Source organism: Amblyomma mixtum, chromosome 6, assembly GCF_055824585.1.
Source record: "Amblyomma mixtum isolate Tamu chromosome 6, ASM5582458v1, whole genome shotgun sequence".
In the NCBI taxonomy this organism is placed as follows: Eukaryota; Metazoa; Arthropoda; class Arachnida; order Ixodida; family Ixodidae; genus Amblyomma; species Amblyomma mixtum.
This window is the reverse complement of record NC_143017.1, coordinates 24,841,598-24,863,990: the sequence shown is the minus strand read 5'-3', so window position 1 is coordinate 24,863,990 and position 22,393 is coordinate 24,841,598. Positions and strand designations below refer to the sequence as shown.

Sequence of the window (22,393 nt, the reverse complement as noted above, 5' to 3'; positions counted from 1 at the left end):
AGCGTGTGTCAGTCTACAGCCTATATATATATATACAGGGTGTAGACTGACACACGCACAAACACAAACAACCTTACCCTGATGAAGGACGGTCCACCGTCCGAAACCGTCGGTAAATAAATGTTTCTCTAAGAAGTGTACTTCAACTCTTTCCTTATATATATATATATATATATATATATATATATATATATATATATATATATATATATATATATATATATATATGCCGCCGCGGTGGCTCAGCGGTTATGGTGCTCGGCTGCTGGCCCGAAAGACGCGGGTTCGATCCCGGCCGCGGCGGCTAGAATTTCTTTGGAGGAGAAATTCTAGAGGCCCGTGTACTGTGCGATGTCAGAGCACGTTAAAGAACCCCAGGTGGCCGAAATTTCCGGAGCCCTTCACTACGGCGTCTCTCATAGCCTTAGTCGCTTTGGGACGTTAAACCCCATAAACCAAACCAAACCATATATATATATATATATATAGGCATACAGCTTAAGCCGGAATGAGACCAACGACGCCTCTCAATCAGCGATATTCTGTGACGTAACCGGAAATTTTCGTTGTTATACGCAAAAATTCCTAATTTTGACCGGATTTTCCTGCAGCTGTTTGGAAAAGACAGAAATTCGGAAAAAGAAAATTTCGGTTCTTAATATTCTCAGCCAACCCGTGAAGATCGCTTTCCCGCCAAATTATTGCCCCTAAAATTTTCTGAAAAAAAAAAAGGAAAAATTTCCTGAAAATTCCACTGTCCTCAATCATATAGTATACTGACTGCGCCAGATCAGGCGAATTGTTCTCCGGCCGCGATTGTCTCGTCGCTTTCACCCGGAACACGATTTTTCAGCAGGTGTACACTCGGCGTGAAATGTTTGTGGGACGCAATTGATATTTCATTGCGCGTTTGATTTCTAATGTTTTTCTGATTTATTTATTATAGTGCTTTATTACTGTTCAATGTATTTGCGCCGCGTCCACTCCTGACGGGTGGCTGGAGCCCCGTCAGAAGGCTGCAGTGTAGTAGCTTTTTCTCCGGCCACCCTTTTCGCCTTGTAAAGTTGTGAAATAAAGTTGCTCTGATTGATTGATATTAGCGAACAAACAATTGTATCGCCGTCTTTGCACGTAGCTTAATTCGAGGGGAGCGAAATATACCAGGTGTTTCTGGGTAGCCCGCCACTAATTTTAAAAAATAGTTTTTAGGTAAAGACAAGCTTTTTGCAGCAGAGTCGATGGACATTAACTTTGCAACTATTACCGATAGGTTTGGTTTGGTTTAGTTTATTGGGGTTCAACGTACGTCTCAAAGCGACTCATGCTATGAGGGACGCCGTAGTGAAGGGCTTCGGAACTTTCGACCACCTGGGGTTCTTTAATGTGCACTGACATCGCACAGTATACGGGCCTCTAAAATTTCGCCTGCATCGAAATTCGACCGCCGCGGCCGGCATCAAACCCGCGTGTTTCGAGTTAGCAGCCGAGCACCGTAACCACTGAGCCACCGCGGCGGCGTCATCATCTATCCATCCACAGGGAAGCATTGGAGATGTCTTAGCCGAGCGGTGACTAGCGATGATGGTCCTCTTCAGGGCCTCGAACACGGGCTCTTTCTGGCAAGTTTGCTTGGGAACCATTGCATTGACGGCACGAAGTTCCCGGGTGGCGAGGGCTGGCGACAAAAATTTGGCAAGCGTCAATTCGTCTCCTAAACTCTCAATTAAGCATTTTCATCAATCCCTATCGCTTCCTCCAGACCTTGACCAATACGTTTCATGATTGTGCAGCCAACATAGGGCGCCCTTGCTCCTATTTGAAGCTCTGGCCACCGTATTCTGTTTATTTTTTATTTTTATCGAAAGTAACACAAGTGAAGCATGTTTTAGCCCCCCCCCCCCCCCCCCCCCCGCACCTTTCCTTTTTTTTTTTGGCGGGGGGGGGGGGGGGGGGGTTCTAAGAACCGGCCGGCCAGACTGCTTCGCTGGCGAGTCGGGCGGAGGCAGCTACGTTGTCGCTGACGATGCGACACGTGTTGGCGCGGAGCTGCGGAATGCGAAAGCGGGGCCTCATCGGCGAAGCGTGCACGTGTCGGCGGCAGCAGCAGTGCAGGCGGCGCCTCTTCTGCACGATGGGCGCCAGTGTCGTTTCGCAACTCAGCAGTGCGTTGCGTCACGGGCCGCCGTGTGGCCGCCGCCTAGGGATCCTCCTCCTGCGGAGCCACGTGCGCCCCTCCATCTTCCTTCGCGCCGAGCGAGTGTGACGTGCCGCAGCATGCCTTTAGTGGAATAACGGAAGGCGCTTGCGTACACCGCCGCCAATAGTTTCAGCCCACGCACCCGAAAGAAAAAAAAAATGCCTGCTCGTGACAACTGTGGCATGGTGCTGTTTCAAAATGTAGAGAGAGAGAGAGAGAGAGAAACTTTACTGAGGCAAATGTGTTGACCCCCCTTGGGTCCCTGGACCACCGCACGGTCCCACTCTACGTCGAAACGTTCATTTGGCGTTTGTTCATGACGTCGGCACCCCGAATCACCGCAGCAAGCTGCGCAGTCGGGAAAGCGCGCATTTGAACAGCTCGGGCGTTGTCTCGTTTGTTGGCGGTAAAATTGGTAAATTGGTTTTTGAGGGAAGGAAATGGCGCAGTATCTGTCTCGCATATCTCGGCGGAAACCTGAACTGCGCCGTAAGGGAAGGGAGGAAAGTGGCAGTGAAAGAAGGAAAAGAGAAATAGATGCCGTAGTGGTGGTCTCCGGAATAATTTCGACCACCTGGGGATCTTTGACGTGCACTGACATCGCACAGCACACGGGCGCCTCTTGCGTTTCGCTTTCATCGAAACACCGCCGTCGCGGTCGGATTCGAACCCGGGTTATGATGGCTAGAAGCCATCATACAGTTAAGTATACACTGCTACACTGCTCGTAAGTACACGGGCGTCATTTGCACTTCAGTGAGACATCCTTCAGTGCTCGGTTTCAAGTGCAGACAGGGACAAAGGAAGGAACAGAGCAGAGCGCAGGATTTCGCCTCGATCGAAACGCCTGGCCGGGATTCGATTCCTAGCGTCCTTGGGTTCAGCAGCCGATCGCCGTACTAAGCGAGGAAAAACACGGTAGCCTTGTGTTACGCCCCTCCGGTTCTTGTCCTGCGCATGCCCACTGGCGCCCCGCTATTCCTCGATATGCCCCTAACCTACAGGGTCTCCCTATTGTAAACGTCCCTTTGTAATGTCAAACAGTTTATCAGGGACTTGGAAATTTTACTTTTTTTGAGTGGGAGGCCTTACTTCTTATGAAGGGTTCATGAACTATTTATTTAATTCATATGCAACATAAAATAAAATAGACCACTTTATAAAGATATATCAGCGTCAAATCAAACGCGACAACTGAAACATGAACCCAATAACACAAAAATATTAGGTTCTGCAGAAGTACAAGCTGGCTTCAGTGAAACTTCCATGATGTAATCTTCGCATGTAGCCAGAAATGTTTTTTTGGGAGGGGCCCAAAGCAATTTGTTGTATCGCAAGGCAAGAGGACGGACTTCCTGAGACCCTGGATAGCGTGCCTGTCTTCACACCTTCCGAATGAAAATCTGATGTACTATATAGTATTCATTCTCCTTCAGCTAATCTTCTCGTTTTTCTGTTTCGATTGCCATTATCTTGTTCGCGTTTCGTTTCATTTGAAATTGACTGCACATGCACGCGAGGAATGGCAGACTGCATTAAAAAAAGTTTTCGCATAGACTGTTTCAGTCTTTGACCATCTGTTAGGCGACCTTCTGACGTCATGAAGTTTTGTGCCGCCCCTTTTCTAATGCTTTTGCCCATATGCTGTGCGATGTCAGTGCACGTTAAATGTAGAACCCCCAGGTGGTCGAAATTAGCCCTCAACCTTACCCACATTCCATGTGTCGCTTCGGGACGTCAAACCCACATACCACCAGGTGCATGTGGGCGCATCGGAGCGAGACTATAGCGAACCTCACCGCACTCGTGGACGGAGTGGCTGTGTGAGCGGTTGTGTGTGGCGGAATCTGGGCTGGACTTGGCTTCCCACCGAGCACGCGTGGATAATGAATCGCTCCCGAGACCAGAGTCCTGACTACCTATTTTCCAAGTTTGGAACGTCCACGTAGTTGCGCGTTACAGTTCGTGGCATAATGGACGAACGGCGCTGGCGTTATACCTCTGTTGAAAGTCTTGTCTCGCTATCGCGCTCTTTTCCTTCCCGCACGCTGAGTGCACGATTTTTCATTCGATGGCGTGTGGTAACCTCTTCAACAAAATCGACACTGTCTTTGTTCACAACGTACGTTTATACCTACTCTGCAGAATGTCTGCTTGAGCGCAAATCAATGTCATATGCATGCTGGCTACTGTTTGTTTATTATGCGAAGCATATTAACGCAGGCTTCGGGCCTTCGCGCGACGCCCGGCGGTGGCCACCATTGACCTTGAAGTGAGATCACATGATGTGACGTCACGTGATGACGTCACACTGGCTGCAGATGGGGCCTCATATCGCGCCGTCGCCCGGCGGAGGCCTCCACGCTTCGGTTCGCGCCGTCGCGCGCGACGCGGCGGCGGCGCCACCATCGCTGCATCACGTGATATGTGACGTCACGCCAGGGATGAAGCGGCGCGCGCCCGCCGTCGCGTCAGACTCAGTCTCTGTGCCCGCAACCGCGCCAGCGTCTTTGCGCCGGGCGTTTATGCGGTCAAGATGCCTCCAAACGCTAAGGACGTTAATAATAAGAATGCAAAACGAAGGCTGCTTCGCATCCACTGGGCTTAACCTTGATAAGCCTCCAACTTTTTTGTTTTGAAGGAAAGGAAAGTACCGCTACTTTTTTCAGAGCCGTCGAGACTCGGCAGCAGCGTGTAGAACGTTGTGCAGCAACCGCTTCGAAACATTGTGCGGCAGGGATTTGCTGGGGGAAAAAATAGAAGAAGCCGTTTGCTTCTCCCGCGCGCCCTCGCGAAGCGTTGTGACTCGAACGCCGTTCGGTACGCGTTTTAATACTGACGTGGCGATGTCACGCCTTGCAACCTTGACAGCGGCAGAGCGCTGCGACAGATGTTCCGAGTTCATTGGTACAGGGGCTGACAGAAGCCGGGCGTCCGATGCGCGCCCCAGCTGGCTGCAGTTCTGCGCCGTGTCGCGAAAATGAAACAAAAAGTAGATAAACAAATGGACGTTTGATGGCCGAAGCGCGCAGCGTGCTCGTCAACGGAAAGGAAACCGAGGGGGAGGGAAGGCCAGTGGAGCATTCGGTGCCGAAAGCTATGCGTATCGTTCCTCCTGTCAAAGCGAGCGCGTATTTCTCCAGGCGCTTTGCCGAAAGCGCTTGGCTGCACTCGGGGACAACTTTCTGTGGCTGCCTAGTGGAAGCTGCGAGTGCGAGACGCCGGTGAGCCTGACACAGGCCTGTGAGCTAACGGCGCGCGCTCGCAGCTTCCTCTGTCTAGCCACAGTCGAGGGTTTGACGGAGACCCGTCTGGCGGGGAGGGAACATAACAGCAGAAAAGAGGAACACTCCCCCCCCCCCCCCCCCCCCCAAAAAAAAAAAAAAGGGGGGGGGGGAAACAATTGACGTTTCGGGGCCCGTACGGGTCCCTTGTTCACAATGCAGCGCGGATGGACGAAGGTGGTGACATGTGTACGGTGCAGGTGGCGTAATGAGCATGCGTAAATCTCGGGAAGGTTACCCCGCGTTCGGTTTAAAACATGTGGTGTTGTTTGGATGTGATGTGATTCTAAAAGTAGGCGGGAAGATAAATACTTGTCCGTCGCGATGACTGAGGCGTTGTCCCAATTGATGGTATGTGATGCAGCTGAATAGTGTTCAGCCAAGACATTTTCTTTCGTGTGGTCTTTGGCGACGTCATTTTGATGTTGTTTCAAGCGCCTAATGAAATTGCCTGATTCGCCGATGTATGAAGCGTTGCAGTCCTTGCAGGGAATTTTGTACACCACTCCGGGAAAGCTGCTTCTGAAATGATCGAAATGAGACAATAACAACACGAGACCACCTCTTCACGTCACTTTGTGATTGATCTGCGCTGCATGCACGATACCGCGCACTGTCGGTGTGCACAGCCCTTTTCGATCGTTCAGAGCTCGGCGGGGTTTGCTTCCTGGCTTGGCCGCGTGATATGGTGGCCAGGTTGACCGGAGCCGTGGCATTGTGTGTTCATGACGTTTCACGCACATGATCTCTGAAGAATGCTCCATGCGGAAGGGTTTAGCCAGGCTTGGCAAATTCTGCCATACCCAATATCGGAGGCCGCGGCTGATCAAGTCTTGCCCCTGCCCCCCTCTCTCAGCTGAGATGGGGCGCTTGGCAGTGAAGGGGAGGCTACAGAGGCGAAGCATCTATTGTTTCGGCAAATGGTTCGGCAGCACTGCGGCAACTTCATTCTGTCCCTGGAGTGGTTGGCGCGAAGCCTATAGCAAATTTGTTGTAATGGAGAAAACTGTTCTGTCCATGACTTCTTAAAGTTTAAACTTGGCAGCTGTGTTAGAAGCGTGCCTTGAATAACGAGTGTTGACAATATAAATGTTTCAAGAGAAAACTATTAACTGCAAAGGGGGGGGGGGGGATGTATATTGCGCATGCGTAGGAAGCGAGGGCGTGTTTCGTCGCCACCGTCGTCAGTAGCAGAAATAATTTTGCGATGCGCATGACCAGACGGTCACAGATTTAATATACTGACCCCTGCAATTATGGTGGCCGAAAAATTTCAGTGACTTCGTGAAGTTTGTGAAGTTCTTTAGAGTAACGTGATGCCAGGAGCTTTTGCGACCTGCGTTGGTTATTTGGATCTTCGTTTTATTTTTTTATTTTTTGCACGGACTAGCATACGGACTTCGTTGAAATTTGTGCTGCGACTTGCTGAGGCTTTGATGTTCAACCGAATGTCTCTTCTCCGCGCTTTAGAGAGCGGACGTTGCCTGACAGCCATATTGTGTTTCTGGCCCTTTTGCAGGAAAGCTGCATGGCATGGGCGACGCGAGGCACCTTCCGAAAGCTGCGCCTGCCTTAGAAGCCATCGTCGCTATACGGGTAACACGAAAAGCGGGGAATCTCAGTGCCACTCCTACTCACCAACTCGTCGACCTACTACCTCATAGTTGTATAGACGGCATGTTTGCCGGAATCTGTTAAGAGAAGCAGACGGACGTTCTTCGCTCGGTGTTGTTGTCGCCTGCAAAGAGCGGGCCGAAGAGTCCCTTCCCTTCGGCTGCAGCGGTCCTCGTGCGATGATTCTGCCGTGCGACATCGCCAGCAGCCATGTCAGCAGCAGCAGCAGCATCTCTTCGTCGTCCATCCACCCGCGCGCGGTGCCGTCGTCGCTGAGCGCCCCAGCCCTCTTCGCCAGCATGGACCATCAGCAGCAGCAGCAGTCGCCCGAGCAACTGATGGCGCAGTACGCGGCCCACGTGCTGCGCCAGCACCAGCAGCAGGCCAAGCCGTACAGCCGGCGCACGCCCGCGGCGAAGCCCTACTCGTGCGAGCAGTGCGGCCGCGGCTTCAAGTACCTGCACACGCTGCGCTTCCACATCAAGACCACGCACGACAGCGCGGCGCCCGCGGTGGAGCCGCGCCTCTCGAGGCTTCGGAGGGACGCGCCGCCGGCCACGGACCTGTCCTCGAGCGCCGCCTTCGGCGGCGACCCGCCGGACGCGGGCGAGGGCCGCGAGGAGGACCTCTCGCTGCCGCCGCACGTCAGGGCCGACGGGTCGTCGTCCCGGTCCGAGCCGGACGTGCCTCCGGAGTTTCCCCAGGACGCGGCGAGCCTAGCGGCCGAGAGGGAGCCGCCGTCCCTGGTCAAGAAGGAGGAGCCCTCACCCGAGGGCTACGGAGTGGTCAAGTCCGAATCGCAAGACGTGCCCACCACGACGTCGTGCGTCGGCGGGTTGTCGCGCATGAGCCTAGGCTCGAGCCTGGCTGCCGCGGGCCTGCCACCTTCGTCGTCGCTGCTCGGCATGGAGGCGTGGCGCAGCATGAAGCTCCAGGCCGAGGTGCCGCTGGCCAGCAAGGTGGACGTGGTGAACCCGCTCACCGAGCAGCAGTACACCCTGTACAAGTGCGGCATCTGCGGCGAGACCCAGCCGAGCCTGCGCGGCCTCTGCGACCACCTGCAGGCGCACACGCGCGCCGTCAAGGAGCACCACTGCGACAAGTGCGGCGCCGTGTTCAAGTGGCGCAGCCAGCTCCTGGTTCACGAGCAGGTGCATCAGGTGATGGAGGGCAAGGCTGGCCTGCCGCCGCCGCCTGCGGGCCTGCCCGTGCTCAACCCGCTGCCGGACGCGCTCATCGGCGAGCCGCGGGTCTCGTTCGACCAGGCCCTGCAGCTGGGCGCGTTGGCGGCGGGACATTTTCTCCAGCCGGGGGCCCTACCCAACATCGCCATGAGCCTGCCGTTGGCCATGCCAGGCACTACCTCGGTTGCGCCGTCCTCGACGTCCTCGATGCCGGAGTTCACGTCGCACGCCCCTCCGCCGCCGCCCCCGCCGCCCCGCGCCAGCGTCGGTTCCAAGGGCGGTGGCGGGGGTTCTTCGTGCCCGTCGTCGAGCCAGGAGGCGGGCATGCGTCTGCCCTTTCAGTGCAGCTACTGCAGCAAGTCGTTCGACCGCATCTTCTCGCTGCAGCGCCACGAGCGCATCCACACGGGCGTCAAGCCGTGCTACTGCAAGGCGTGCGGGCGCGGCTTCAGCGAGCGCCGCAACCTGCGACACCACATCATCCGCTTCCACTCGGACGTGAGCCAGCGGGACCAGCTGAGACGGCGCCGGCGCGCGGCGGCCGCTAGGAGCCGCGCCGCGGCGGCGCCTGCCGGCGGCGCCAACGGGGGCGTCGCTGCCAGCGGGTGCGACGGCGAAGGCGACCTCGCCGGCAACCCCCAGGGCTCGCTCAAGCTGGTGTCCTTCCTCAAGAAGACGGCGGTGCACATGCTCAACTCTGTGGACGAGAGCAAGGAGGAGGAGGACGACGACGACCTGGAAGACATGGACGACCTCGAGGACAAGGCTGAGGGCGACCTGGATGACGAGGACGACATGAGAGCAGGGGATGATGGTGGCTTCACCGAGAACGGAAGCCCCGATGGCTTCAAAGAGGACCACAGGATGGATGGCAGCAATCCGGAACTGTCCGAAGAGGAGGGAGCCAGCCCATTGGCACCAGAGATGCCTGTGGCACTTTGCATGAAGGACACTGGAAGTCCTGTTTGCTTAGCTGAGGCAGAGAGAAAGGTTGAAGAAGAAGAAGGAGAAGAGGACAACAAGACCATCATATATCCTCTGGAGCCGCCCCCCATGGCACCTGTTGAACCTGCACCGATGGATGAAAAGGGCAGTACTGATGCGCCATTGTCATCGCAAGATTTGGATGCTAGCAATGAAGAGCTGAGGCGGCCAACGGGCAACAGGCGCAAGAAGGGAAGGCCAATGCGCTACGGGCCAGCAGTTGTTGAAACTCCTGAAGACTGCGACACCGATAAGACTACGGAAGAAGGTGCCAGTGAAAGCAAAGAGATCGGAGCTGAAACCAATGACGAAAGAGTTGCTGAAGATGATGTAAACCCCTACTCTAAGGAGGAAATGGCGGCCTGGATGCAGCTTGGCAAAGCAGCTGGTAAGATTCAGAATATCATTCTCTATGCGATTTAGCAGTAGTTTCTTGTCTGGGTTGTGGTGAACACTGTTCACAATCAGCCTCCAAAGGTGCCGTCTAGAAGCATTTGCTTTTGAAGCCAGAAGTGGTGATATTTGTAACTTAGCCCACTGTATCGATTTTATTCTCTTGCTTATAAGGGAGCTATTAACATCTGGATTATTCTTTGGTAAGTTCAAGTTCAAATTTAATTTGGTGTTAATGGAAATACATTGTTGACACCCATATTGCTAGTATTTTCCCTCTATTTCCCCCTTTTGCAACTCTGTCAAGAGTTATCATAGCAGCTTTTACATGTGAAACCAATTACAACAATATGTGTGTCGATTTTTCTTGTTGGGCCTTAACTATTGCGAACCCCTAAAACTCTGCAGACCTCCTCGGCTAACCAGGAGGCCAAACATACCTAAATGGTATTTATGCTTGTCACCAGCTCATGGCAAAAAGAGATGAAGCAGCATTGTCTATGAATGATGAAGAAAGGAAGTGCATTCAATGGCACTTATTTTGCATCTTACAAAAACCCCATCAATCTCCATTGCAGAAGGGAGTCGGCCGATACCATTTTTGTGAAAGCTGCTATGCTAAAGTCTCGCTATCATGTGCTGAGCTCCTACTATTGGCTGTTATTTCAATTATAGGGTGCACAAAAACTTGTGTTACCTGAACACTAGGCTAAAATATATATTAAACGAGGTATCTTTTGTAATGTTATTTTTTACTGCAGAGTATGTGCGTGCGTGTGTGTGTGTGTGTGGGGGGGGGGGGGAGGGGGCTGGAAGGAGAAGAAACAATTTTTGATATTCCTGCTGCCAAACAAAAAAATGTCCAAAGTTGTTCAGGTCAGATTGCTTGCAACCTTATTATTTTCTGTGCGTACTTAAAGGCCTACCAATGTTGCTATAAATGCCTGTTGTGCAATGATGCTGCATTCAAGGACGACTTTTATACCGGCATTGTATTTCACAGTGCAAGAATGCCAGCTCTGCAAGCTTTGTGGCTTTGGCAGCACTGCAACAAGCTACTGAGATGGAGCGTAGCTGCACCTTTTGCCCCAGTTCATGCTACAGTGTAGTTTGGGAAACAGTACTGCTATGTACCTTTGCGAGGGAAGGAAATGCGAACAATGTGGTGCCTTCGTGTTCCGCTGATTGAATTTCTTTTGCTCGCGCTTTTACCTGGGTGGTAAAAAAAATGACCTTAGAGTCGTCCGTGATGCATTCTAGGACGATGCTATCATCTTTTTGCTACCACCGAGTAAAAGCGTAGCGAAAAGAATGCAAACAGCAGAGAGAGAGTTCTGCTCTGTTAGCGTTTCTTCCCATCGTCCCTGTAGCTCTCAGAAGCAAATGCAAGCGGTATTCATGATTTTAAGAAAGTTGTATGTGCGTGTGCGCGTGCATGCGCACATGTATGCACACACATTTGAGGCCATAATCAAAAGTAAGATCAAATGCACTTATTGTGTACACAGTATAACTTTCTCAAAATCATTCGTGCCAGCTGCGTTTGTTTTAGGTGTGTAAGAGATGTTGGAGTGCAATATTATTTTCTCTGCGACTTGAAGCGTCCTCTTCTTCTACCTTGCTTCCAGCAAATAACCCTGGCAGGTGTGAAAATGGGGAAGTCGGCAGCCCTGACAGCAGCAACCTAGTTGGCACAGTCGGTCACGGGCCCTTCATGTCAGCATACAACCCAAGGTAACTGCAGGGTTTTTCACTTGCGTATATACATGGTCTGTTCTGAAAGTAGTAGGACTCATTTTTTTAAACAATATTTATTCAAGAGAATAGTACAAACGATTACAATTTTTCAAGGTAGCATCCTTCCGCACCTACACGCTGCTGCCAATGAGTTTTACAGTTTTCGTACGCCTCCAGGAACGCCTGGACCGGAGTGCTGTTTAACTCCCTCGTCACGGCCTGTTGAACCACCTCTACCGATCCGTGATATTCCCCCTTGAGCGTCGATTTTATTCTCGGGAATAGAAAAAAGTCTGGCGGGGCCAAGTCGAGGCTGTAGGGGGGCTGAGGCAGCCTTGCCGCCATGTGCTGGGCAAAAAATCGAGGTCTTCATTCACATGATGAAGAAGATCCTACCGGTTGGCCTTTTCCTCCTCTGACAACACTCCCGGCACCAACTTCGCACACGCTTTCCCCATGGATAAGTTTTCTGTCACGATCTCAAAAACTTGTGTTTGAGGAATGCTCAAGTCATCTGCAATCATTCTGATACTTATTCTACGATCATTGTTAAGTAAATGTCTCACTCGCTGCACATTTTCGTTGGTCTTGCTGGTCGAAGGGCGTCTGGAGCGGTCGTCTTCCTCCACTCTTTCCTTACCTTCTCGGAACAGCTTGTGCCACTCAAAAAACACATGATCTACCCATGGAAGTGTCACCCTAGGCCTCCTTAATCATGCTGAGAGTTTCTTTGCCCGTTTTACCAAGATTTACTCAAAATTTGATCGCGTATCGCTGATCCAGTAAACGCTCGATGATTCTGCGTGACGAGGCGTTTCTACAGGGGTTCACAGTACAAGCGACCGCCTCTCTTCAACGGCCGAGAGCGGACTGCCAATTTTCCCCAGCATTCCCAATATCCCCCTTCAACGATCTTGCGTGCGCAGACCACCTCTCGTCCGCCCGTTCGTCCAGGAAAAAACCAGTCCTACTACTTTCAGAACAGACCCTGTACATGTAGAAAGCCTTTGTCTTGAACTTTCCTCTCTCTAATGGTTGTCTGTTTTGTATCACTCTGTTTCTTTGGTAATCATGATATTTCTTTGGCACCTGGGCATTTATAATTAGAGGTTGGACTTTTCAGTCTTTATTTCAAAAATTCGGTGGACTTTTTTTCAGTGTTCCTTTCAAAACTCCACTTTCGAACTCCCTGGCAAATATTATTTTCTACATGTTAATTTTAAATTTTTATCCGTGAAATATATGATGTCAGAAGTGACGTACAGTTTACATTAACCTTTCTTTTTTAAACCAACCGCTCAAGTAACAGTATGTAACACATAAATGGCCGCCGTCAGAGCTGGTTATGCAGCAGAAGCTTGTGAAGTCGTAACAAAAATTAAAAATGCCGAAGTGAAATGATTGGGCCGTGAGGCAAAAACTAAAGTGAAAGTTTAATTTTAAAAACTTCAAACATCATTGTCACATTTTGGTTGCATTCTGTGCTAAACGAAAAGACCATGCACCCCTGTGCTCCCCTTGTTGAAACAGCGATTGAACAGCCAGAGCACAACACTTTCGCACCGTATATGCATGGTTTCACATTGACTGTTGCTTGTTACGGTTTGAAAAGTTTTCAGTGCCTTTACATGTACTGGAAAAACTTACTTAACGAAGTGGTGGCCCCAAGTCAGTGATAAGTCTTAGCAGATGGCACTACGCTAGCCAGCAGCGCTTAGCTAATTTGTGCAACCATCCTGTTTGCAATGACGTGCCTGAGTTCACGGATCAATGCCTCATAACTGTGCTATGGTCACTGTACTAAATTCCTAAAATATCTTTGTCTCACCGCGTTCCTGGTTCCAGCACTTTCTTAATTTTCAGCTGTGGCCCACTGTAACTGGTACTGAATAGCCAGTTAGTTGTGACATGCGTGCCGGAGATACTGACCTTTTTCAGTTAAAATCAAATTTAAAAAAATGAATTCGGTGTACTTTTATCACTGTTTTTCGGTTTAAACCAAGAAGTCCAACACCTACTTATAATCAAGGCCTCCTAAGGGGCCGTTGCCATGCCACAAATGGCCATTGTCACCCATGCCATGCTCTCTAGATGAAAAGACTCCACGACTGTCTTTAGCTGTTCTAAACATTTTGTGACCAAAGCCATCGTTTCCACTTTGCCTTTTAGCATGTTCACGGGAGTTTTCCTGATAATGTCTGGCCTGTCACTACTGTATTTGAGCTAAGCACTGCCCTAACTTAGAAAGCTAATTTGAGTTTGTTTCCTGATCTTCACTCTATTAAAATCATTTCGTTAATATTGAAAAGGTGACTCATTGCAGCATAATTTCATTTCAGCCTGAGCACAAAGTGCTTGCTATAGTCAGATGCAAGTTAAAAAAAAAAGCCTCTTTTCCCTTTATAGCCAGTTGTGTTGGCCGATTCTCGTGAACCTGCTACCGTGACAATGCAGGGAGTGGCAGATGAAATGGGATAGTCCCCCCCCCCCCCCTGCATTATCAAGAACAGTCCCCTGCCTACATGTCACTCCACTATCTGCATTCTCATCCTAGCAGATTTATGAAAATTGGCCGACGCCATTCGCTGTGGGGGGGGGTTGTTTGACTGGGAAAAAGCTTCTTTCTTTTTTCTTGACTTGTATCCGACTATAGCTGACCCAGCAGCTGATGAAGCACAGTTAAACAAAGGCCACAGCAGTGCTGGAACAAAGTAGCGTGTCTGTGCTGTCTCGGCTTGCAGAGCTTCATGATGTCTACTGGGCCTCGTCCTATTTTTTGTTTGTTTGTTTCAAAGGTACACAGAGGGCAACTGCATGCAATTACTGTTCCCAGTAAAGTTTTAATTCCCCGGCTCTTTCCGGCTATGCTGACGTTTGTCCAGCACCAGAGATGCATTTATGAGCGACAAAATTGGATAAAAAAAATCTTCCTGCCAGTCGATTCAAACTCGTGATGTCCTCACCGAAAAAGACGGGTTGCCATCGTTTTGAAGTGAATGGCAGTGTAGTGCAGCCTCTGGGATCCGCACCCAGAGATCGGTGCCAGCACCCGCATTTTGCTTTGCAATACCGAAAGTTGGCCTAATCGGTGTATGTTCATGATGAAAAAAAATATTGCAAAGGGAATGCGAAGGACAGATAAAGGGTGCTTGTCTGCATCGCCCTGTACATCCTTCGTGTTTCCTCCGCACAATTTTTTTTTCATCACGAATGGACCAGCATTTCACTGAAATCGGCCAGTGATGACATTGCCTGCATTTCATTTCTTTTTTTTTTCTGTCTTTTCGAGCTTATAAGAGCTCTGTTTTCGCTGAGAGTGGCCTCTTTGTGATTAGAATGCAGTATATCATCGAGGGTAACGGAGTGGATTCCAAGAGAAGGCAAGCGTAGCAGGAAGCAGCAAAAAGTTCCATGGGCGGATGAGGTTAAGAAGTTTGCGGGGATTACGGTGGCCGCAACTGGCGAAGGACAGGGTTAATTGGAGAGATCATGGGAGAGGCCTTTGCCCCGCAGTGGGTGTAGTCAGGCTGATGATGATGATGATGATATCACCAATGCAGGCCAGCTTCTATTGGGGCCTCACTGTCAGTTTAACGTAGCAGCTGGCATCGTTTTATTTCTGTGAAAGGTATGACTGTGCCATGACTGCAGCCATAACAGATGCATCTGTACAGCAGGTTTGCAGCAAACTAAACTATTGAGCAGCCGGCTAACCTGTCCTCTTCGCTCCCCCCCCCCCCCCCCCGGTCAGGTTGGACACGGCTGAGCGACCCGTGGGCCGGGATGAAGCCTGCACTCCCCAGATGGGGCCTGATGGGAAGTTTGTCTACCCGTGTTCCTACTGTTACAAGGCCTTCTCTTCTACCTCCGATCTCAACAGGCACATGGACTTCCATGAGGGTATGCATGCCCACTCAATCTGTCTGCACAGAGTCTTCGTGGGGCTGGGCTGGGCTGGTGAAAGTCTGCGCTGTCTCCTTCTTCCTGAATGGAGTGTGACAGCAGAGCCCTGCGGCAGTGCTGGAATTGCTGGGCCGTTTGGTCTGCACTGCACAAAATTGTGAATCCTGCCGGACCCTGCTGTTGCTGTGGTCTGAATTTTTACATTACTGTGTCATGCCGACTCCAAAACATAACCTACCAGGGTGATGGGAATATGCAGAAAGAAATGATAACACTGCTGCTACTTAAGGTGGAGCTTAAGTGTCCCCTTCAGTTTTTTGTTCTGTTGTGTGGTTGTTGGCAGCAAATTTTTGTGGCATTTCGTAAGTGAAGGGTGTACAGATATCACTGATTCTTGCGTAATAGTCACCCCTTCTGACTATGGCTCTGGTCTTTAGTCCCTTGGTGAGCAGCTTGGCATTGAGGAATGCGCAGTGGTGATACTAAACTTCATATTCCAAGCAAAATAACAGCGCAGTGTAATGCAGTTCGTGCGCAGGCCTTGGCAGCAGCAGCAGTGGTGGAAGGATAGCAGGAAACAAAAATCTCTGCCTCTCCCGTTAACGAGAGTAGAGTAAGCATGAAATGTTTACAGGCCTAATGTCATCTCGGTGGACACCCGAACCGCACCGTAAAGGAAGGGAGGAACGGGTGCCTTGCCCTTTGAACGCAGCGCTTTCCCCCCCCCCCCCCCCCCCCCCCGGGCCCCTGTGCGCCTGCGGGGCTTTGCTTCGATGCGCGAAGCCCCTAAGAGATCACGTATGAGAACGAAGTGTAACGTGGCACTTATGTGCTTTCTGCATGCGTTATTAGAAATCGGAAATTATAATTCCGTGCATTATCAAACCCACAGCTCCACTGATATCTTGATAAACATTGAGAAGGCACTGGCAGCAGTTATTTTTTGTCTCGTTTGGAGACCAACCGGCGCTTGCATGCCGGTCGCGTAGGAGGGCTGAGAGAGTCTCGTTAAATCTCGTAAAGTCTGGTACGGTGCCCGGATGTTCTCGTTTCTGAGCCCGGATGACTGGAATTCAGTGCCCGGATGAGTGTATTTCAGTGCCCGGATGACTGGAATTCAGTGCCCGGATGACTGGATTTCAGTGCCCGGATGACTGGAATTCAGTGCCCGGATGACTGGATTTCAGTACCCGGATGACTGGATTTCAGTGCCCGGATGACTGGATTTCAGTGCCCGGATGAGTGGATTTCAGTGCCCGGATGATGGCTCTCGGTCTCGGCGTGACGTCACCACACTGCCGACAACGGGGGCTAAAAGCATTTCATGCTTAAAAACTTTCGTTGTTCTCTGTGTTCAGTTTCTCAGTAGTGACTGCGTGGCTTGTCGAGGCTGTAATATGTGTATTATTACTTGACCAAATTTCATGCTTCAGCATCAGGCCTCTTTTCAATGGGTGACTGAATACTTTGTAAAGCAACCGCAGATGTTCAGAAAGGTGTGGTAGCTTGCAATTGCAGCATGCTAAGCATGAAACAGCACACAAGTACAGTTGAACTTCGTTATAAAGATGTCATAGAGGCCCCGGCATTTCTTTATTATAGACGATGATCTATTATAGCAGTATGCGACCTTGTTTGCATTTGTCGCATGTCAGTGGGATTGCTGTGTACACCTAGGACAACATGGCTAGCGTTTAGTGTGTCGCTGAGGTATGTTGTGGGAGCCTTCAATACGCGCACCGAGCGCCCACCGTGCAGCTGATTATACCATGTGTTTCTTGGTGACTGCTAAGCTGGTCAACTAAATTCTAACGGTTAACTTTCTAACTATTACAGATTGGAAATTTGTAGCTGGCCATTAGGAATAGCCATGTCAATCAGCGCTGTGGCTCAACATACTTCGGCAAATTCGTGCGTGGTTCAAAAATCACGCACCGGCGGTGAGCGCATAGTGGCACCCATCTCTGCACTTTACACCTTGGCGCACATGCTCAGTGACCACCTCTTTCCCACCCTCGGTGTTCCAGCCGAGGGGGAACAGAGAAGACTATGTGGCACTTGCACGATGGGGTGACAGGCAAAAGTGGACGTTGCCATGACCGCGCGTAAAATTGCTGAAATTTGTTGAGCCACAGCGCTGAAATTGCATTTCTGAAGTCCTAAAAACTGATATCGCTATTACTGATGGTCAGCTACAAATCTCTAATTTCAACAAGGTGCTAATCAGTAATAGTTAAAAAGTTAAATATTAGAATTTAGTTTACCTAGTTATTAATTAACAGGGGTCGCCTTCTTTTCTAGCATCCGCCAACATTGCCATTAATATCCTCCACAAGCCATCTTATTAGCTCAAAAAGAGTATTTTTCTTCCACTGCCTGCATCGGCTTCAAAGACGAGAAAATGGGACTTGGAGGAATGTTGTCATAGAGGACAGGGAGAGGCGTATTGTATATCTAGCTCCATTCTTCCATGCACTGAAGCCGATACGGGCCGCTGCAAAACAAGGCGCGCATCGGCAGTTTCGTAGCTGGTGCCTGTTTTGGTTGGCTTTGCCGCCCAGCTCACGAGCACTTGGGCCACAGCACCTTCCCGTATGATAAGTGTGTCTTGTGGAAAATGTGCACATAAGACCGAAGGCTTTTGTGACAGCCGCCTTCTAGCCTACAGAAATTGTTTTCTGCAGAAGCGAGTGCCATTGTCAAACCGCGCACTGAAGTTAACGAAACGCCCTGTAATGCACTCCATGCTGGTCTGCTTGAGGGCAGATTTTCCGCATGCTTTGCGCGGTGCTCGACAGAGCAGGTTGAAGCCCGGTGACTTCAGTTTACCACATCTAATCGGTACAGAAGTGTTGGGAACCTTTACGAATTAACGTACTCGGTGCAAAATGACCAGTGAGGATCCTCGGAGGTGGGGACATTTCACTTCGTAAAAATGAGATGTCAGATATGTGGGCTTATGTGGGAGCTACGAAGGAGAACAGCTGTTCCTTTGTTATATCCATTATTTCATTGTATACCATTTCATTATAGTGAGGTTTGACTCTACCGTGAAAAGCGAGCGATGCTGCTAAAGGATATGTACAAAGTGCTCAGTTATAGCAAGCCGGGTGTACTGCTAGGCTTTAGTTTTTCAAGGAATCTGGACAGGCAGGTGCATTTTTTTTTCTCCCTCTGTAAAACAAACAAGAATCCACAAAGCTGTGGTAATTCTCTCTGTGCCCATTTTTCCCTCTTCCCGAGAAACAAACATTTTCATCTGTCTTTGTCTTTTTCGTGACATTTCATCGTCATTTCTATTTCTGTCCTCTCCTTCTGCCTTCGCACAGCGGGGAATTGTTCTTTCAAGTTGATCTGAGCTGTAAGTACTGCGCTGTTTTTATTGGGGCAGTGAACGCGTGTTTCGTTTACTTTCCTCCCCAGTGCTTACATACTTATGTCCAGTGATGGTCTCTCTGAACTTTTAAGACCAACATTTATTCCATGGATCGCAATATTCATGGAAACTGAAGATTGGTTAGAGGGAGGGAGCTTACATTAATGCTTAACACAAACTTCTGTGACTTTGCCAGACATCAGTGGCTCTCATTGCCTTGCAGAATGTGTTTTAGATGGTTGCATATGAGAGATTTTCATTTTTAGTTTGCCTCAATAATGTGCAGCCTATTTGCCACTTTTGCAGGGGGCTTATAGTTTAAGTTTCTGCGAACTTCAAGATGTTCAGTTCTAGTTCGTGACCCTCATCTTCACTACATGCCATACTGAATGAAACAGGCATGCTGGGAAACATTTATTTGGAGTGCCACAAATACCTCTAGCATTATTAAAGGTACAGGGTCAGTCATTTCAGCTGTGAGAAATTATTAAAACACTGCAACACTAAAGGGGCAGAATGGATGCCTTCCTGCGTCTGTCTTCAGCGGTGCCCTAAATATTTTCCCACCTGCTTTCTGTGGGACAGTTTTAAGGGTTGCTTTTTACCATTAAAAAACGATAGAGATGAGAAAAAATGCTCTGACTTTTTCTTTCCAGCTTTTACATTCTTTTCAATGTATTGTTTGCTGCTAATGTTCATGGGACACTGGTGTGTAGAAAAAATTTTCTCAATACGTCGTGTGAATCGTTCACCTCAAATGCCTGCCGGCATGACAGGAATGATGGAGTAATGTGCACACTTCATTTGATGACATCAGTAATACCAGGCAACCGGATCGTGAGGTGGTGTTGCAGTGTTGCAGCTCTACAGCACTCGCGTTTCTTAAACTCGTTGTACATGAAGTCATGCCAGTGAAACAGTTATTGACGGAAAGCTGCTGACAGGTCCTAAGAAATAGAAATCTGCTGCCAGTTTCACCGTGAAGGAATTTGAAAGCTCTTTTGTATATAAGCAGCAAATCCTTGCTTATGTGCTATTGGCACCAAAAATTAAAAGAATTCTGGACTGATTCAGAATCCAAATTACCATGCACCCTAATGGCTTCCACCATTTTCTGCCCGACGGGTTTTTTTTTTTTTTTTTTTTTACGAATTTAATGAGTCAAGCGCATCTTCGAGAACAAAATGATTCCATGATCCCCAAGGTGTTTATTTCATAAATCCTCGTGCTTCAGTGTTGCGGTTTCCGAAGAATTTGCAGTCTGTAGAAATTTTGAATGTGCGTGCAAAAATCTACCCTCTGCACAGTTTTTTCGTTCAAAACCTATCGAACTGCCTTTCTTGAAGACTCTGTATGCAATTTAGGCTGAACGATATTTGTTCTGGATCACAATCATGAATGGCACAAAAGAGTATGTGAGAAATTGCTGTGAGCTGGAGTACTCTTCATGATGAAAAAGGGGGCGCGAACAAAACGAGGACAAGGAAAGAAGACAAGAGACGAGCGCCTTTTTCACAACTGGTTTATTTGGAAGGAAAGAAACGACTTCTTAAATACAAAGCATAAAAACATAGTTATCATATCAGAGTTATAAAACAAACAAAGAAGACGAAAAACAGAAACCTGCGCAGATAGCCTATTTCCTTCTTTGACAGCAAGAGCGAACGCTTACTCACACAGTTTCCATTCGAGGCTATGTGAAATGCTTCCATCACCTCTCTGGTTCTTTGTTGGGGGTGACGATACAGCACCTGAGTGGCCTCAAAGAGAGGACGGTGCCCCCCGTTTTCATCATGAACAGCTTCCAACTCGCCCAACTTTCCATTCTGAAGTTACTCTGTTGTGCTTGCCTGATGAAAGAAAGCTCTTTTGTGACCGGGCTTGCTCTGTTGTCTCCCGCTCCCCACCCTGGCAGGAATCCGGCAGTTTGTGTGCCGCGCCTGCAGCTACCACGCCGTGACGCAGTCGGACCTCGGTCGGCACGAGAAGACCCGACAGCACGTGGTGCGGCAGCAGAACGCCTGCCCCACGTGCGGCCGGGGCTTCGACTCCCCGACCCTGCTCGGCGAGCACGCCCTCAGCTGCGGCGCCGTGCGCGACCTCACAGCCAAGGTCAAGTGCAGCAACACGGTGGCCGAGGCCAACAACAACGACCGCAGCTTTGAGAGCAGGAACGGTGGCGAGTCGCCGAGCCGGCTTTCACCGTCTCGGAGGTCGCTCGCGGAGGACCTGCAGTCTCTCTCCTCGACAGCTGGGGGCGGGAGCCGGCTGGAGAGAAGTTGTGGCCTCTTGAAGAAGAAGCTGCTCTGCTTCGAGGCGGCGCTGTGAGCAGCAAGGCACAGCAAAGATCTCACTCCCTCTCTCTTCGCAAGCCCGAGGCCATTGCCCGGCTTTTCCGAGAAGTGATATTCATAACGGGTCTACACGCAGACAAGCGAATGCCAAGACACACACACACACGCACACACATGCGCAGATACAGACGTGAATGAACTGGAATACTGGTGACTTTTTTTCCCCCCTTTTTTCTTTTTTTGTCTGCTTTCTTAGCATGGATGTGTGAGAGCATTGTGGTGACATTCCAAGCTGATGACTACGGGAATATGTCCTTTAGCCTTTTTTTTTTTTTTTTGTTGCTTTGCCGAGTATGCATGCTGTGCTGCTTCCTGTTTTAGTGGAAGCTGGCTGGAAGTACCTAGGTGTTTTTCTTTGCATTAATATTTCTGTTGTTGCTGTTGTTGTTGTTCCTGCCTTAAGGCAGGCAGTTGGAATCTGCTGGCTACCCCGAGTGGAATGTGTCATTACTTGAAGTTCCTTGGTTGTTGGTTATCGCAGAGTGGCAATTAGTGTTCACAGGAAGCTTATAGCAGTGAGCTGTTTCTTTTTTAATTTTATTTTCTTTCGCTGTTTTTGCTTGAGAGGCAATAGAGAACCCTGTTCTCACCCAGCCAATTTCGCCCAAGGCGCTGGCTCTGCCTGCACAAGAGAAGTGCGGAATTCAGCGCTGTTGCATCTTTTTGTTGGTTGTTTGGCCAGTTAAATGATTATTTGTTACTTAATGGTCTCGTTGCCGAGCTCTTTCTTTTCCTACGAGTGCAATCTGTTTCAAATTACTTTTTTCTGTTCTTGATGGTTTCCTTCTCGCTGCCTTTTCTGTTGTGTGGGAAAACGAGCACGAGGGGGCAGACTATGTGCCGCCCCGTGTTTTCAGTGGTGCTTTTGTTGTTCAGCAGTGGTGTTAACGCATGTGCCAGACACACATGAATACGGGTGTTTTTTTTTTTGTCCTCCTCAGATTCCAGATGACTCAGGGCTTGTAGTGTATCGGATCTGATGGGTAGATATGCCTCCCTGGCTCCAGTTCCGGGAGCGAGCCAAGTCACGTGTACCGGAAGCGCCGTGCATGAATCAAATGTCCAGATGCGTAAAGAGCACTTTTTCAAAATGTACGGGTGAATTTGTGTGATTCCCCCCTGCTTGTTTTTATTTGCAACGAACTGTGGGAATGTATAACTAGTGTCATGCATAACAGCCTGTTATCTTAGAAAAAGCTGTTTGCAATATATACGTGGTTGCGCGAATTGAAGACTGTTGCGCAATTGTTATACATGTGCTTTGGCCAAGTGCACTAAAAGGAAGCAAAAGAAAAAAAGAAATGTCAATGTGAGTGTATTTTAGTGTCTCTGCAAGGCAATAAACATGTCAAAGTATATAAGCCTTA

General features: G+C 49.5%; 1 protein-coding gene across 4 annotated transcripts in view; it reads left to right on the top strand.

The window, feature by feature from the left end:
• Positions 1-22,393, top strand: part of LOC149338440 (uncharacterized) — a 142,028-nt gene extending 119,635 nt beyond the window's left edge. For 3 of the 4 annotated variants that reach the window (XM_089547658.1, XM_089547656.1, XM_089547657.1), the window contains 4 exons: positions 7,001-9,651; positions 11,285-11,390; positions 15,145-15,293; positions 20,588-22,393. In XM_089547658.1, the coding sequence (XP_089403784.1) occupies positions 7,275-9,651; positions 11,285-11,390; positions 15,145-15,293; positions 20,588-21,000 (3,045 nt within the window). In that variant the 5' untranslated portion in view covers positions 7,001-7,274 and the 3' untranslated portion in view covers positions 21,001-22,393. Of the gene's footprint in view, positions 1-7,000; positions 9,652-11,284; positions 11,391-15,144; positions 15,294-18,625; positions 18,658-20,587 lie in introns of all 4 variants that reach the window. The other variant, XM_089547659.1, reaches the window with a different exon arrangement.